Genomic DNA, 16,370 nt, shown 5'->3' with positions numbered 1-16,370 from the left:
TACAGCTGAAGGTCACAAGATGCATTCCTTTATATTTTTTTTATTTTATAGTCTTTTGGTGGGCCGGATTAGATTCTTTGCAGGCCACCTTTGGCTCCCAGGCCTTCTGTTTGACACCCCTGTGTTACTAGATTGTCTCATTGTACTTTATGAGGCTGCAAAACACAAAGGGCTTTCTTTTACATGAACTTAATCAAAATAGTTTCAGGCCATCAAACCCAAATATCAGTGCAGTAAAACAAAATATTCAGGAATGTGTATATCAATAAAAATCTTCTAAATCCTTATAATTCTATTTATGAAATGAAATGAAAGGGGGGGGGGGAACTGCGTTTGTGGGCATAAACCAGTCCATGGGGCAGTATCGAGCGCCGCCTGCTGGAGCGGACATGTATGGCGTGTTAGCGATATTACCGCAACGATGCGAACTTTTATTTTGAAATAACGTTTGCCCTTACGCCGGAAGAGAAAAGTGCCATTCGAAAAGAACCTGCAGGATGAGGATATGAGGACAAAGAGTTCAGCCGAGCGACAAACAAACGCCGCTCGAAGACCATAAAATATCATTTGTGTTTACTCTTTTCGTTTCCTAACTTCAACGCCAAACTTCTAAAAACTAATTCACCGACTACTTATTTTTCCGTTGTAGCTATGTTTTATAGAAAATATGCCGACTCCAGCAGTGAGAGTGTCGTATTGGCGGCAGAGCTGATGCCTGTCGTAACCGGCTTTCTCGGCTTTTGTGTGTCGCATCAGTGACTATGGATGTGAGAGCAGTTTTGGAGTTTGCCACAGTAACCAGGGGCCTCTCTCTGGTTCTGCAGGTAAGTTTGGCATCCTTAAAAGTCTCGAATGAACGAGTCATATTTTACAACAGGACGTTTCTACCTACAGGCTGTAGTGAAAGTCACTGTATACTTTAAAAGCATACAGCTGACATGTGTATCACGAATGTGTATTTTAATAATGATAAATGTTTCTTTTCAGGCTGTCTTGAACGCTGCTATCCCTGACCATGACGCCGATGCGTTCAGGCCCCCTCGGACAGAGGACTACCTGTACTTGGACTCGATGGTGGAGTGGTTGTTTGGCGGCCTCTCTCACTGGGATGCTGAGCACTTCCTCTTCATTGCCGAGAGAGGATATCTTTACGAGCACAACTTTGCGTTTTTCCCCCTCTTCCCCGTCATCCTCCGGGGCCTGGCAGAGACGCTGCTGTGGCCCCTGAGCAGCTGGCTGAGTGTGCGGGGGCGGCTGCTGATTGCTGTGGCCCTGGGAAACAGCGCCCTCTTCCTGTTGAGCGCCGTCGCCTTGCATGCCCTCAGTAGAATAGTTCTCCAGGACAGGCGTCTTGCTCTGCTCTCCAGCCTGCTCTACTGCATCACACCCGCCAATGTTTTCATGACTGCTGGGTACTCGGAGAGCCTGTTTGCTGCTCTCACTTTCGGTGGTCTTTATCTCTTGGAGAAAGGATTCATCTTCCGAGCCTGCCTTGCCCTCAGCATAGCTACCGCAGCACGATCAAATGGCCTTGTCAACATAGGGTTTCTGCTGTATCTTCCATCACTGCATGCCATCTCCCAGATTCGTTTGTATCGCGCCACAACAAAAGGCCACAGTAAAGTCTTCCACTACATCTGGGTCATCATCTGTCTGCTGCTGACCTCTGTCTTGGGAACTGCAATTATTGCCCTACCCTTCTGTGCTTTCCAATACTATGGTTATAGGACGTTTTGCACACCATCCACCTCCTTGGAGAGCATTCCTCCTGCTCTCCTGTCAATAGCTGAACGGAAGGGCTACCGGGTTCCGGATGAAAACGGTCCACCACCCCTCTGGTGTATGAGACCCCTGCCCCTGCTTTATTCTCACATCCAGGATGTATATTGGGATGTGGGCTTCCTCCGTTATTTTGAGCTGAAGCAGATACCCAACTTTCTTCTGGCTCTTCCTATGGCCACCCTTGGAATAATTGCCTGTTATGCATACTTTCAAGCTAATCCAGAGCTGTGTGTGAGACTCGGCCTTTGGGACACAAGTGCAAACAAAGGGCTTGACAAACCCACGCCTGGATTCTTCAACCCTCGAGTGTTCGTGTATGTGGTGCATTCTGCAGTGCTGCTGGTTTTCGGGACATTGTGCATGCATGTGCAGGTAAGGAAGTTGTATAATGAGTGTCTTGCAAAATGTCTTGTTTGAAGCTATTCAAAGCTTCACCCCTCCTCTCTTAATCTGCCTTTGTAGGTACTAACCCGATTCATGGCCTCCTCGTCTCCTGTACCATTCTGGATAAGTGCTCACCTGCTCCTCCTCAATGAGCCACTCCTTCATCGAAGGAAAACATCAAACCCCAACGTGCAGCTGCATTCTAGAAATAGCTGCAAGCACACACCTCAGAATCCTATTGTTGCGCTCCTGCCACACTTAAAAGCCTGTTCTTCTACCACACAGAGCATCCTGGGATACTTCCTCTCTTACTGGCTACTGGGCCTTGCACTGCATTGCAATTTCTTGCCGTGGACTTGACTTAAGACATTGTTTCAAGCTCTTAATGCTAAAGTTCTGTGCAGGACTAGGCTGTAAAGTCAGTGCTTCAGCAGGGATCCTTTGGTATTTCAATAATAACCATTAATTGCAATAAAAGGACAGTGATTTTGTCAAAGAGATAATTGTACATATAATGCTACATTTTACATAATTAAACTCACACTTGACAAAAAACACAAAGCCAGCACAAAGTCCAAAAAGTTGTGTCTTACTGGAGTGACCTTGCCCGGTCCTGCACAGAGCTTTCTGTGACAAGATTACATTTTTAATGCCAGTTCTTGATCATGATACAGTTGCCAGGTTTCATTTGCACATTTTAGTCAAATGTGTTTTTGTGTTCTTTGAGAACAAATGTAGAAAATAACTGAAATCTTAATGGACTCTAGTTGGGTGTAAATATTGGGAGACTACGGTTGTACGTGGGAGGGGAACACTTTTTATTTCATGTCCAGTTCTTCCTGAAGTCACTGCTCTTTGAATCCTCCAGCTTGTGTCTCGGGACTTGAGTGAGAATAAAAACAAAACAAAACAGGAACCTTAATTTTTTTTCTTCATCTTCTATGTATTTATTTATTGTGGTAATGGTTCTTTCACGAGGCATTGATGTAAAATGTCCATAATGTGCAATTTTATTTTAAAGAACATTGTTGCCAAAGTTGTGTTAACATGTCAGATAACACGCGATAAATCTAAAGAAGGATGACATTTGTGCTGAAGACCTTTTCTTTCATGTAAAAGTTTTAAATTCTTTACTGTCGTGCAAAGTAAACTCATGAAACGACTTGGTGCAGAACTGCTACACTTATTTTTATGGAAAAATCTTTACTAACACCACCAACTCAACTGAACCCTGACAGTTCTCTTTATATAGTTTCCAAACTAGTGTCCATTCAGTGCAGCTTGACAGCTATTATTCAGCATATGCCACAAGTGAACAATGGATTTGTTATTTTAGGCCACTGATACTGTGATACACACCTAGAATCACTGTCTAGCTGTGGTGTAAAGAGACTAATTCAAAAGTAAAGGAAATATAAGTGCACAGGTGAGAGTCTTGCCAGATTACATTACCCCACTACTGTAGTAAAGCTAAAGGACGTGGATGAGGAACATCAGTTTTCATGTAATGCTGTAGAGCTGTAGCGAGTGGAGCTACGATTTCTTGTTGTTTAAACAGAATTGAATACGAGCTATAAATGTGACTGATCATGCTGACCTCTTTCTGAGGAAAGATGACAGAATATGACATGAGAGCTAAAAGAAGACGAAAAAATGGAAACACTCTGAATGACATCACAGCTGAAATGACAGAGCAGGTGTACAACTATTTGAAGCAATATGTTTTTTAATCTGTCAACTATCACAACATCCTGTTGACAACTGCAATCAGGTGAGATACTAAAATAGGCTATAACCTATTTTCTCCAGAAAATATGAGGTCAGGCAGAAGTGTTCATGGACTATGATCACAGATGACATTGTGACCTGTAGTGAGAGTAGGGAGCAAGTGGAGGAGAGCCTGGAGAGGTAGAGGTATGCTCTGGAGAGGGGAGAAATTAAAGTCAGTAGAAGCAAGACAGAATATGTGTGTGTGAATGAGAAGGAGAGATATAAAGAGTAGAGATAACGAAAGCAGTTAGACAAAGTTAGAGAGGCAGGGCAGAGAAAGGATAGTAGGGGTGGTGGATATACTGGACAAAGGATGTTGAAGATGGAGCTGCTAGGCAGAAGGGCATGAGGAAGACCACAGAGAAGATTTGTGGATCTAGAAGGGCATAATGAGGTGATTAGAGGGTGTTAAGGATAAGACAGGGTGAAATGGAGGCACTAAAGGAAGATGATTTGCTTTTTTTTGTTAAATACAATTTTTCTTTCATTAACCTAATCACAAACACACTGAAACAAAAGTGTCATATTTTAAACAAATGTTTGTTTAAACAAATTATGCAACATTTTTTAATGTTATTTTCGGCACGGGTATAAATTAGTATAGAGAAAACACAGCCTGTGTCAATAAAAACAGATTATCATCGCGCCTGCCACTGATCTTCCTGTCATCTCCGTGCAGAGTAGACGCGTTTTCCCCATTATAGATCATCAGGACGTACGTGATGACGTTACGATGACGCCATGACGTACGGTAGCTGACTGTGAAAGAAAAAGGAACTCCCGTGAAGACGTTGGAGTGGAAGCTCCTCTGTGAGGGTTGAATTTTTAATTGAGGCTAGTTAATTTGACAGCATGGGCAGTCATATTTCTGTTTGGCTTTAATTTAACTACCAAACATGGTAGTTAACCCCGCGCCAACCTGGGGGTTGATTCAGACTGTGAACTACGGAGAAGAATGCCTTTGTTGGTACGCTAGCTAGTGTTAGCTTTCATGATGGGAAAGTAAGAAGCAAAATATAAAGTTACACTGACTGACCCTTGAGAGGACTGTCGTTTTTTAAAAGAAGAAACACGACGAGAAAAGAGAGGTCTATCTGTGTGTGCCTTTAGCTACCTCCGAACCGCTTACACGATGAAGAACTGCGAGTACCAGCAGATAGATCCACAGGCACTGTCGGTGACCCCGCTGTCGGCGCAGAATCTCGGGGAGAAGAAGGCGCAGTCGCCCCGGAGGAAATGGGAAGTGTTCCCCGGGAAGAACAGGTTTTTCTGCGACGGGCGACTCATTCTTTCCCGACAGAGCGGTATCCTTCCTCTGACAATGGGCCTTATTGTTGTCACCTGTGGCCTTTTCTTTGCATTTGAGTGAGTCGAAATGTACGTGTTTATTTTCGAGGGTGTCTTGTGACGTCTGAGTTTATACCCCCCTTTTTATGTGAATATACATTTATAGTTGCCCGTTCCTGGTGAAGCACCTGACCATCTTCATACCTGTGATCGGCGGGGTGCTTTTTGTGTTTGTGGCCATCTCCCTGTTGAGAACCAGCTTTACCGATCCAGGCATTTTACCCAGAGCCACTCCAGATGAAGCTGCAGACATAGAGCGGCAGATAGGTGAGGCATATGTAGTTCCAGCTTACTCACTGTGGGACAGATGGAATGAAAGAGCTTTTCCATCTGTGTGTGTGTGTGTGTGTGTGTGGGGTGTCTGAGGGACATGTTGCTGAGCTGCAAACCTAAGCTGATTACTCTGGGTCATGGTTGAAGAGCACAAAGGCCTGGTATAGTCTGATTTCTACTGACTTCCCCATTTTTATGAAGTTACTTGGTTGAGCTGTTTTGCTGAAATGCAAACACCTTAAAGAAGTGTCTCCCCCTTGTACATGTCTATTTTAAGATACCTCAGGATCCTCTACATACCGCCCTCCTCCGCGGACAAAGGAGATCCTCATCAACCAGCAGGTGGTAAAGCTCAAATACTGCTTCACCTGTAAGATGTTCCGCCCTCCTCGCACCTCCCACTGCAGCCTGTGCGACAACTGTGTAGGTGAGAATAAACTTACACATGGAATCCCAAATCCATCTACCTTAAGTGCAAAGTGCAATATTGCTATTATATCCAGTGCCTACCTATGTCATTCTTAAAGCTGCTTTTATTAGGATTATTACTCATTTATTTATGATTGAATAGAACATTATTTTTTTTATGACTGTTTCATTCTAATAGTATGACTGTTTATGTTTGCCTCTATGCTTGTGCTTACAATGATAATGAAGCTTATCTTAGTGGGGAACACTAATGTTTAAATATCAGAATGATAATACATTTCCTTGAGCATGTTCCAACATTATACTTACAATAGCCTGAAACCTCAAATTTACCAAGAGCCTACAAAAAAAAGAAGTGAAACCCATAAACACATGACCTGACATTTGTTTTTTAAAGTAGCCAAATCAGTTTAGCCATATATGCAGGATCTGTGTAGTTGAAAGTGGGTGGTTAGCATTTGGTCATTATTTTAGTAAAATAAAGAGTTTGATAGTAACAACTGTTACTTCTCCATGTATGCCATAAAGAAAAGCTCATAAATCTGCCTCATGAGCTGTAGGTTTTTGGCAGGCAGTGGTTTTAAATCAGAATTTATTCCTAACAAACTCTCAGGGAGTACATAATTAAATAATAATTTTTGTTTCTACAAAGGTTACTGAATTTTCAGTCCTAAATTTCAGTACCTTCCCCTCACATTGCTCCCTGTGAAGGGATTGTACCACTACGATGGCGCTTTATTGTGAAAGGTTGGAAAGATTATTAGTTTGATTGGGTTTTCTACAATTTTACTTAAACTTTTGAAATCACTTATGCACACATTGAGGAAGTTGGGAGTTTTGTTCCTCATTTCTTAGGATACAACCTAAATGAATGACTTTTTCTGTGTTATGCCTTCTATGTTTCCGTACAGATCTGCTGGGAAACACTGCTGACACCACTTTTCTTGGAAAACCCTTTTTTTTTTCTTTTTTTTTCTTTTAGTTTGAAAATGATAAAGCTCAGACAGCCAAGATTGCTGCCTGATTAAGTTTTATCAGTCATTAAATTAGGGTAAATGTAACACTTAGGCTCATACAGCTTTTATCACTTTACTGTTCTTTTCCATAATGCTCCTGGTTTGCTCTTATGTTGCTGTATTTGCTCTGAGATGAGTCCAGGTTTGCGTTTTCTGCTGCTGTGAATGCTTCGTGGTGACGTTTTACCTTTAGTAACAAGTCCACCCTTTTCTCTGTCCCAGCTAAGAAACCTCTGGTGTTACTTTTTGCCACTGTGTTGATCATTTTGTAGTTTTTTTTCTTTTTTGTTTTTTTTTTTTTTAACCAGCCCTCTCGCTCTCTGCTTCCACTTTACATGAATGGGCGTGTGATGTGTCAATGCAGATAGAAATTTTGTAAAAGATCCACTAGATTGATCCACAGAGATTTGTAGTTTGTCACTGAAATTAATGACTGTAACTTTATGCTTTCTTTGCTTTCTTTTCCCCTCCAGAACGATTTGATCACCACTGTCCATGGGTGGGAAACTGTGTGGGAAAACGCAATTACCGCTTTTTCTACAGCTTCATCATCTCCCTGTCTTTTCTCACGTCTTTTATATTTGGCTGTGTCATCACACACATCACCCTGCGTAAGTACTTAAACACATTTAGTATCTGTCACGTTACCAGCAAAGACTTTAACATGCCTCTGTCTCTGATGTTGATGTTTCTCTCCAGTTTCTCAAGAAGGTAAAAGCCTCGTTCAAGCCATTGAAGAGAGCCCTGCAAGATATCCTTTGTCTGTCACTCTGCTGTGTTAGACAGTCGAAGCACTTCCCGCTGCTCCTCAGCTTATGCCCACCCTTAATAGGATAAGAGTGTTAGAGGTGCTTTTAGTGTGATTGCTGTCTATTAGTAAGTTTGCTGCCTCATGTCTCATGAGACAATTATAGCCGTAACCATTAGTCACAGTCACAGATGACTGTGGATTGATTTCCACATGCTGTGTATTACATATAAGACATTATGTTATTGCCCGAAACATTTCTGTGTCTAAATAAGAGACATACCTAGCATGTTTTTTTTTTTTCTGTAAAGACTGACTTATATACTTATAGTAGCTAAGGTATTTGGGATATTTAGATTATTTTGAAGGGAAAAATGCTCAACACAGATTTGAATGTAGCAGTGGGGAGATATTTTCAATTTACAGACATGCATGAATGACAGTTGTTTATCTTTAAACATCATGGATCTTTGGTTACCATTTCAACAACTGATATTATACCTTGACTTTCTTTGTGCACTGTGGTGGAGTTGGTGATTTGTTTCTTCTCCATCTGGTCTATTTTGGGCCTCTCAGGCTTTCACACCTACTTAGTAGCTTCTAATCTCACCACAAATGAAGATGTGAGTAGTGCTATTCTGACGTGGCAAAGCTGAATTCACGATTGTTTGATTTTTGTTAAAATACACATAAAATGCTGAAAACGGTGGAGCTCACAGCTTACTTGTCATGCAGATAAAGGGATCCTGGTCAAGTAAAAGGGGTGCAGAGGAGTCTGAAAACCCATACACTTATAACAGCATTATAACTAACTGCTGCGTAACGTTATGCGGCCCCATGCCTCCGAGGTGAGTAAAGACGTCCTCCTCATCACTTCACACATTTTCATCAAGTTCACCCTTGTGTCTCACTAATCACCTTAACAACTCGCAGTCTAGAAACACAAAGCGGCCTCTGAGCTTTTTGATGCTTTAGGTCATATTAAGATTTGGTACCCCGCCGTTGGCTGCATGGATAACCCTCCAAACTTGCCCTCTGATTAGCAGATGTCTTGTTGTATTCCAGGGAACATGTTCATTCACATCTCGTTTAATATCTGTATGTGCTGATTTAGAGCAGCTTCTGCTACTATAAAATGTGTTTTCATCTTGACATGACTACCTCTTGCTGTGTTTTGGTAGATGGAGAGTTCACCGGACACACTGTTTGTTTAGCCTGTTGATGCAAATGTCTAACAGTCTGTATGGTTTACAGAGAATGGTCCCAAAAAAGAGAAAATATACAGTGAGCGGCAGTCTTGTGGGTGAAAATGCCTCGGTGATGCTAGCGGAGAATAGCCAGACTGCTTAAAGCTAGGAAAGCAATAGTAACTCAAATAGTCACGGAGTTTAAGCAGAAGGGCGTCTCTGAACACATAAAACGTTGAACCTGACACAGCAGCAAAAAACCACACGGGTTGCTGCTTCTGTCAGCTAAAAACAGGAAGCTGAAGTTCACAGAAGTTCAATATTGAACAATAAAAGACTGGAAAAATGTAATCTGCTCCGATGAGTCTTGAATTCTGTTGCAACATTTAGATGGGAGGGTCAGAATTTGGTGTAAACAGCACGAATGCATGGATCCATCCTGCCAACCATTACACCAGTGGCATCGAGGCTTCATCCTGCCAATGGTGTAATGGTTTAAAGCAGATTCAGCAGTGACTCTATGACTGAGTGTTCCAAGTCACTGTAAAGATTGGGATTCACTCTTAGGTTCTGACCATAAGTCATTGTATTAGTTCAGGCCATTTTTGTATACAGTGGCAGCATGGTGTCATGTAGTTGTGCATTGTTGCAGCTGTATCATTGCAGAGACTTGAATGGTGTTAAAGTACACATGCAGTTTACACCCTGGTGGATCATAACAATCTTGTGTTCTGGTTTCCAGTCTGATCGACAGAAGAGGTTTCCTTCCTCCGGATGAGCCGATCCCTGCTGCGTCTGCCTCAGATATAGAGCTGCCCCCCTTCAGGGCCAAGAATGATGCAAACATGGTAGGGATTAAAAACCTTGTGATCCCTCCCAAATACTGACTGTCCCATAGTTCCCAATGTGTTGCTCCTCCATCTTTTAAACTTCCAGCTATGGTTCCTCAAATGCAAAGTGGCCAGAGCTGCTCTTTTTATTGTTGCCAGAGAGAAGCTGTATCTATTTAGTTTTTTTTATTTGAACCGTTACAGGGCTTTTAACGGCAGCTTCACTAGAGCTGAGTTTTAATGGTTCAGAACTGACCCACAACACAGAGCCAGACAGTCACTGCAGAACTGATTAAGGAAACTAAGAAGAAACTAAATCGAAAACTCACCAGTGAAGTTTCTTTTAACTGTTTGGCATCATGACCAGTTAACTATGCGTTAAAATCACCACTGAGTCCTGCAGATGTACATAACGGTTAATTTGTGCTGTTTACACTAAACACCTTAATATGTGGTTATTTTTGCCAGAGAATTCAACATGTTGTTTTGTCTGCTGCAAGTCTGGTTTTATGCTGTAATGACAGTTGATGGACAGAATTGCTGCTTTCCTTTAGTGTGTTTGGTAAATCATGCCTTGAATATATTTGTGTATTATTTTATCAAATGCAGGTTATTAGCCATAATCTTAAAAGAATTTCTATTTTTTGCACTCGTACAATAACAGTTTTGTTTTTTGTGTATTTAAATAAACAGTATTTTTGTATTTTGAGATTTGTTTACTTTTTATTTTGTGCCTGTCTGAGTTTTTTTTTCTTTGGGAATGAGGGGGTTGTGTTGTCCTTCTGAATGAACACGTGTGTATATACACCTGTAACTTTGCTGTCTATATAAAAGTGTTAACACTCAGTGTTGTACTGTATCCACCCTGCCAGGAGGAGAACTGTCAGGACTTTTCTTTGTCCTGCACAGCCTGAAGGTCACTGCTGCATATAGATGGTCGATGGTAAGACTAGGGTTGAACCTTAAACCACTCCCATCATCTCTTCACTTGCCTCCGCTGTGTGCCTCCGTCCTTCACATTACAGTTGCAGTTCTGTTTGCTGTAGCTGCCATCTCTGTGGTTTTGAATATAAAGCTAAACAGGAGCAGATATTGTTACTGGTTTGTGGTGATGGTGTGAATAATATTTGTGAATATGCATGCTTCACTACCATTCATTAACATTTGCTTGACTCACCCACCTCTTAACAGTTGATTTTCTTTCCTCTTTGCCATGAGATGCACGGAGACGCAGTCGAATACAAGTCTGCATAATCTTTACCCTCCTTTTTGCTCCCAATTCAAGCCAGAAGAAAAGACAGGAAGCAGCTTCTCCGTGCACATCTGTAAACCTTTTGCCATATTTGGCTGCCTTCTAATTGCATTTTCTGCATCGAACTCACGTCCTCCAAGCTTCTCCATCTTATCACAGCGCTGCCATCAGAGCTCCCATTGCTTTCACTTTTCTTATGACTTCCAAACTAATTCCTTAAATCAGATTGCAGAATTTTGTGTACACGCCTGTCCTGTTTTTACTCTCATGCCATTCGCAGCTTGGCTTCTTTTTTTAACACATTTTGCTCCTGCCTTTCCTGATTTTGCTCTTTTTTTTCTTCTTCTTCTTCACGCAGTGCACTCAGAGCACAAAGGATGTGCTGGAGAGGGTGGTCCACTCCTCAGACTTTCCTGTCCTTTGCTCCCCCGGGACCCCAAAGACTACCCCTCAGGTCCTGAATGTTTCTAGCCGCGCAGCCCCAACCTCAGAGCCTTCGCCGTCTGTTGGCTGCACACAGCAGCAAGCTCGCCAGTCAGCGGCCACTGCATGCCCCCCGTTCAGCCGAAGCAACAAGAGGGACTCACTGCACTCGATCAATCCAGCCTTCCGTCTGGCTTCTCCTTCACCCACGCTTAGCCACACCACACTGATATTAGGGGATGCACCCGACACTGGCTTTAATCCACTGCACTGAGCGGACTTGTCCGGCTGCGCTGCTCATCGCTGGTCTGGCTATAACCTCTTTCATTGTGGAGGTCATGCATGTTGCGATTTGTTTCGTCAAGACGTCATTGTGAGGAGTTGTGGATTAAGTTGCACCACCAGTGTCACACTGTATGTGTCCTTCAGAATTTAAGTAACACTTGGAAGCACAATATAGAGATATTTTTTTAAACACCTTTTTTTAAGACGCCCAGAACATGCCTCCACAACCTCAGCAGAACCTCAGTGTTTAAGTTCCTGCTATTATCTTATGCAAACAGGTATGAAAATCTGGGTTTACGTACATTTCAACTGTGGATGCAAGAAGTTTGGACTTGCCGACCTGGTATGCTCTGGATAGCGAGCCATTTCAGGATTATTTATTAACTATATCAGGATTATCAACTCAAGAGTTGGCCTTATGTCTGATTCGGTTATGTCCTGTCATTTCCTGTTTAGATGTACATGATCGCAGTGTAATCAGGCGGTTTAGCAGTTTGGAGATACATTAATAATCCGAGCGTGAAGGATGGGCAAGGTACAATTTAGTTTTTTGGTTTTTTTTTAATGTCTTTATTTCAGGGGTTTTGTTGTATTTATTATTTACTTCTGCATGTCTTGCATATCAGAAATGACATTTTTCTGGAAGTTTGTCATGTTTATATGGACAGCTAAATTCAACCTGGGCAAGGTGGGGTAGGTTTGTTTGGGTTTTACCAGGAAATAGCTTCCACATATTATTTTTTTATTCTTCAGTCTGTTACTCATACTTTAGACATCAAAGTATTTAAATCAAATTTGCTGCTTCCTACCAGGATATGGATAGTGCTATTTATCACTCTTTTTAGTGTTACTGTGATCTGCTGGGCTGCTTTAGGGACGGGTGAGCATCTGTTCAGTCTTTGCCTAAGAGCAGGAAGACTGTGTATTACTGCAGGCACTATTTTAGCAGAACGATGTATGGGTGGATGAGACCTCTTTCGTGTCTGACCTTCGTCCACATTGACAGCATGAAACCTGCTCCCCTTTCTGTGACGGTGGAGAACAATTTATTTAAAAGAAGGCGGCAGGAGCTTTGTGCCACTAGAGGGCACCACATGAGTACAACAGTTTGAGTGAAACGGTTAGGGAGGGGAAAGGCTTTTCTGTGTGTTATTTAATCATTTTGTAACTGAGTAGGTTGTGAGTTTGTGAAGAACTACATCGCCATAGTGGGTCATTCATTTATCAAATATCAGTATCAAGACTCATAGGTAGAGTAGACGACTACAAGCAGCGCTTGTATGAACAAACGTTTGTATTTTGTATGGTGTAGCAGTGAAACTGTAACATTTGATCAATAAATATCATCAGACTTAGTGATTGGGACTCTTTTCTTTCTTCTTTTTCTTTTTCTTTTTCCCGTCTTCAGTTAAAAAGAAAACCTTCTACACAATGACATTACAATAGCTTTAAACAAGCTAATGTCAAAATCTAATCTAAAAGCAGGTTCATTCTTTCATTCACTCTGTTAGTGTGATCAGACAGCCAGATATGCAGTAATAAAAAGCATGTGTGAGGTGTGTTTATCAGAAACACAGCATGTACAACAGCTGACACAGTTCTGCAGTGAAAGACGGATTGGGGTTGTTTTTTTTTTGCGTTGGTTTATTTTTTTATTGCTCGTATGATAACAGAGTTATAGAGATGTGATAACACAAAGGTTAATGTACTGGTTAAATGAGGAGAAAAATCAGACACGCATAACATACTACACTGTCTGGGGAAACAAACATGATGTCTGTACTCAGTCTATCTGAGCTAAAACTCACTCCCACCAAATCTATATCAAATATTTAAACTGCAGCCACGAAGTGGACTGTCATAAAATCCCCCAAGTGCTAAGAAGAAAGTTTTTGTTTGTTTCAGTTTTTCATGCATTTAAAGAAACTATTTTGTCTGCAATTATTAAAACCGAAATATAAAAGTTAAGAAAAATTTCTTGATGGCTATAAATGTATTCACAATGGATTGACAGTGACAGCCGAGGCCAGAGACTGACAGCACTCAGCTGCCACTGCTGTGCAGATGAGTGCAAATGTTGCTCTGTATACACATGCACATATATTTATATACATACGTATGTGTGTGTGTATAAATATATGTATATACAGTGTGTGTGACAATTAGTGTTTTCCTGTTTAACCCTTTATGTAGCAAGGAACTGCACGCGCTAAGTTGACTTAGAGACTAATGAGACTTTTTGTCACAAAGTAAAAAACAAAAGCTTGTAATATTTGCTGGTAACATCCTCAGGCAGAAAATTTGAATTTCCAATCAGCGATCGCCCTGCAAAGACTTTGGGGTGAAGTAGAAGTGACGAGTTTTAAAAAAGTAATTTCATTTAGGTTTGGGTAAAATTTCAGTGTTTAACAAAGAGAAAAGCATGAAATAATGGGGAGAAATAACAGACTCAATGCATAAAATCATGCTAAAGCACTTGCTGGATCGAGATAAAGGATTTTATACAAATTACAGACTGTTCCAAAACTGAACAACATATTTGGGGTGAAATATGATAGTTTATATGGATTTCTTGGGTTGTTTATATACAGTTGAAATATTACCTCATTTGACTTGAAGGGAATTTGGCATGGCAGTACAACAACCTGTATCTTAAGTGGACTTAAAGCAGATGGTCAGACTTGTGGCTCAGTGTCATGCGGATGGAGAAAGTTAAGGAATCACAGCCTCAGCAGCTGGGTTGCATTTTGACCACAGACCTCGTGGCGTAGAGGACTGAAAATTGTTTGCAGAAGATGAAAAAATTAAATCAGCATTTGGAAATAATGTTTAACAAATCTAATGAGGGTACCAGGTCATCAAAGTGTAGCTGGTTTATGTGAGTCCTTGCTGGCTGCAGGTGATTATTCGCTTGCTGGGGTTTATCACGCTCTTTAACCCCAGCTGGTGTGGCACAGAGGCAGGCCACCCAGTTAGCAGGGGTGAATTCCCGATTTTCAGAATAAGAGCATGTGTTTTATTATTTTGTTTTTTAAAATTGTGCTTTTTGTTTTACTTTATAGAGATATTAAACTTGTCCTTTTACAACAGTGAGCTGAGATCTGAAGGCTCGACTTTTTCTTAGTTTCCATGAGCAACACCAGGGAAAGTTCGCTCCTTCACTTAAAACTAATAAATTCCAGTTTTTTTTAAAAAGAATTTGTCCACCATGATTTATCTCTGGATGTCCTCCACTACATGATTCACTGTGCCTTGTTCCTCTTCCCCGAGCCAACTTTGGTCCTGTTGTCATGTGCACAGCTGTGTGTCACCCTCTCACAAGCCTTTTTCTCATCGCTCACCGACCTGACCGAAGCAGAAGTGAAGTACCTCTGTGAACACAACAGGTGATTCACAGTCAGGACTGCTGTCAGCATCACCGCTGAGCTAAAAGTGCATCTCCGCGCTGGGCAGTGAAGCTGGATATAATTAACCCTGCGCTGAGCAGAATAAACCAGGAACGTGCAGCTGCCAGCGAGAATAGTTTGTTGCCACTGCAAGTGAAACATGAAACAACCGTATCCAGAGAGTAACAGGCACACGGTGGTTAACATTTCTGAATGCTGGATGTATGCTGTGAAAATGTCTCAAGAAAACTAGGAGCTGTACTACGTCCTAACACATGTTCCAACCATGTGAAGATTTTCCAACTCATGTGTCCTGGCTGACACTAAGTGCTTCGCACATACCTTACATGAGCAGTTTGTTCAGTACTTATTTGTTTACTGGGACTTCCTTTGGGTGTAACAGTGGTGTGTTTGATAATCTGAAGCTTTAGTCTGCTTCACTTAGAAGCTATGCTCACAGAGTGGAGATGGGTCAAATGGTCAGTACAGGGCTACAGGTATGAATGTACAGTTAGGAGGAGGCCTTTATGTCCACTTCACGCTGACCAATGCTTGTTATAGACTGGGCCACATATACAAAAAACAAAGTGTCATTGTCCCAAAACCAATGTTAATTTTTCTCAAATGAAATGATTGGGACGTGATTTTAGTGCAGACTTGGACAGACCTCATGCACATCGCCAAACGCTGTGTTTTCTCCCTTAAGTTGCTCTGCCAGGCCTTTTCTTCCACCGCTCACAGATAGTGCTTGTTTGTGGGTCTCTCTGCCTTCAGCTTTGACCTCAATAATTGGAAACCTGCTCTGCCGGCTCGAGATCAGGCATGTGACTGAAGAATATAACACTTTTTTGCCTCGAGAAACTGATCAGTCTGATCAGTTTTGCAGCATTTGGATGAACCTGAGCAGAGTGCATAGCTCCGCATACTTAAAAATTCACCCTGCTTCTTCTAACAGCAGTTAAATCATCAATAAACACAGGCAGCTCATGACATAACACCGCCTCCACCATGTTTGACAGATGTGATATGCATTGGATCATGAGTTGTTTCTCTCCGTCCCCAAACTTTCCTCTTTTCAACATTCTGACAAAAATTAATCTTGCATTCATCTGTAAACACTTGACCTTGTGTTTCTTTGTTCTTTGTTTTTTTTTTTCAGAGTTGTGCTGAGATCTTTTCTGGCAAAGTCTAATCTGCACTTCTTGTTCTTGTGCGTAAACAGAGGTTTGCACTTGGTTGTAAAGCCTCTGTATTTCCA

At 41.6% G+C, this 16,370-nt stretch overlaps 2 protein-coding genes across 2 annotated transcripts; both read left to right on the top strand.

Annotated features, from left to right (window-relative positions):
* The first annotated feature begins 461 nt into the window (after window positions 1-461).
* pigv (phosphatidylinositol glycan anchor biosynthesis, class V) lies at window positions 462-3,329 on the top strand. The gene is made up of 3 exons (XM_026184443.2): window positions 462-824; window positions 988-2,154; window positions 2,245-3,329. The coding sequence occupies exons 1-3, from the start codon at window positions 762-764 to the stop codon at window positions 2,524-2,526; spliced, it is 1,512 nt and encodes a 503-aa protein (XP_026040228.1). The 5' UTR covers window positions 462-761; the 3' UTR covers window positions 2,527-3,329.
* Window positions 3,330-4,693: 1,364 nt separating this feature from the next.
* Window positions 4,694-13,081, top strand: zdhhc18a (zDHHC palmitoyltransferase 18a). Its single transcript, XM_026185293.2, has 9 exons — window positions 4,694-5,301; window positions 5,390-5,550; window positions 5,834-5,983; window positions 7,475-7,612; window positions 7,701-7,752; window positions 8,270-8,372; window positions 8,485-8,597; window positions 9,679-9,784; window positions 11,377-13,081. Exons 1-9 carry the CDS (start codon window positions 5,069-5,071, stop codon window positions 11,713-11,715), a joined length of 1,395 nt encoding a protein of 464 aa, XP_026041078.1. The 5' UTR covers window positions 4,694-5,068; the 3' UTR covers window positions 11,716-13,081.
* The last annotated feature ends 3,289 nt before the right edge of the window (window positions 13,082-16,370 follow it).

The sequence above is a fragment of the Astatotilapia calliptera genome, chromosome 11 (assembly GCF_964374335.1).
Source record: "Astatotilapia calliptera chromosome 11, fAstCal68.1, whole genome shotgun sequence".
Lineage (NCBI taxonomy): Eukaryota > Metazoa > Chordata > Actinopteri > Cichliformes > Cichlidae > Astatotilapia > Astatotilapia calliptera.
Note: the sequence above shows the minus strand (reverse complement) of the source record. Positions and strands in the feature narration are given on the sequence as shown.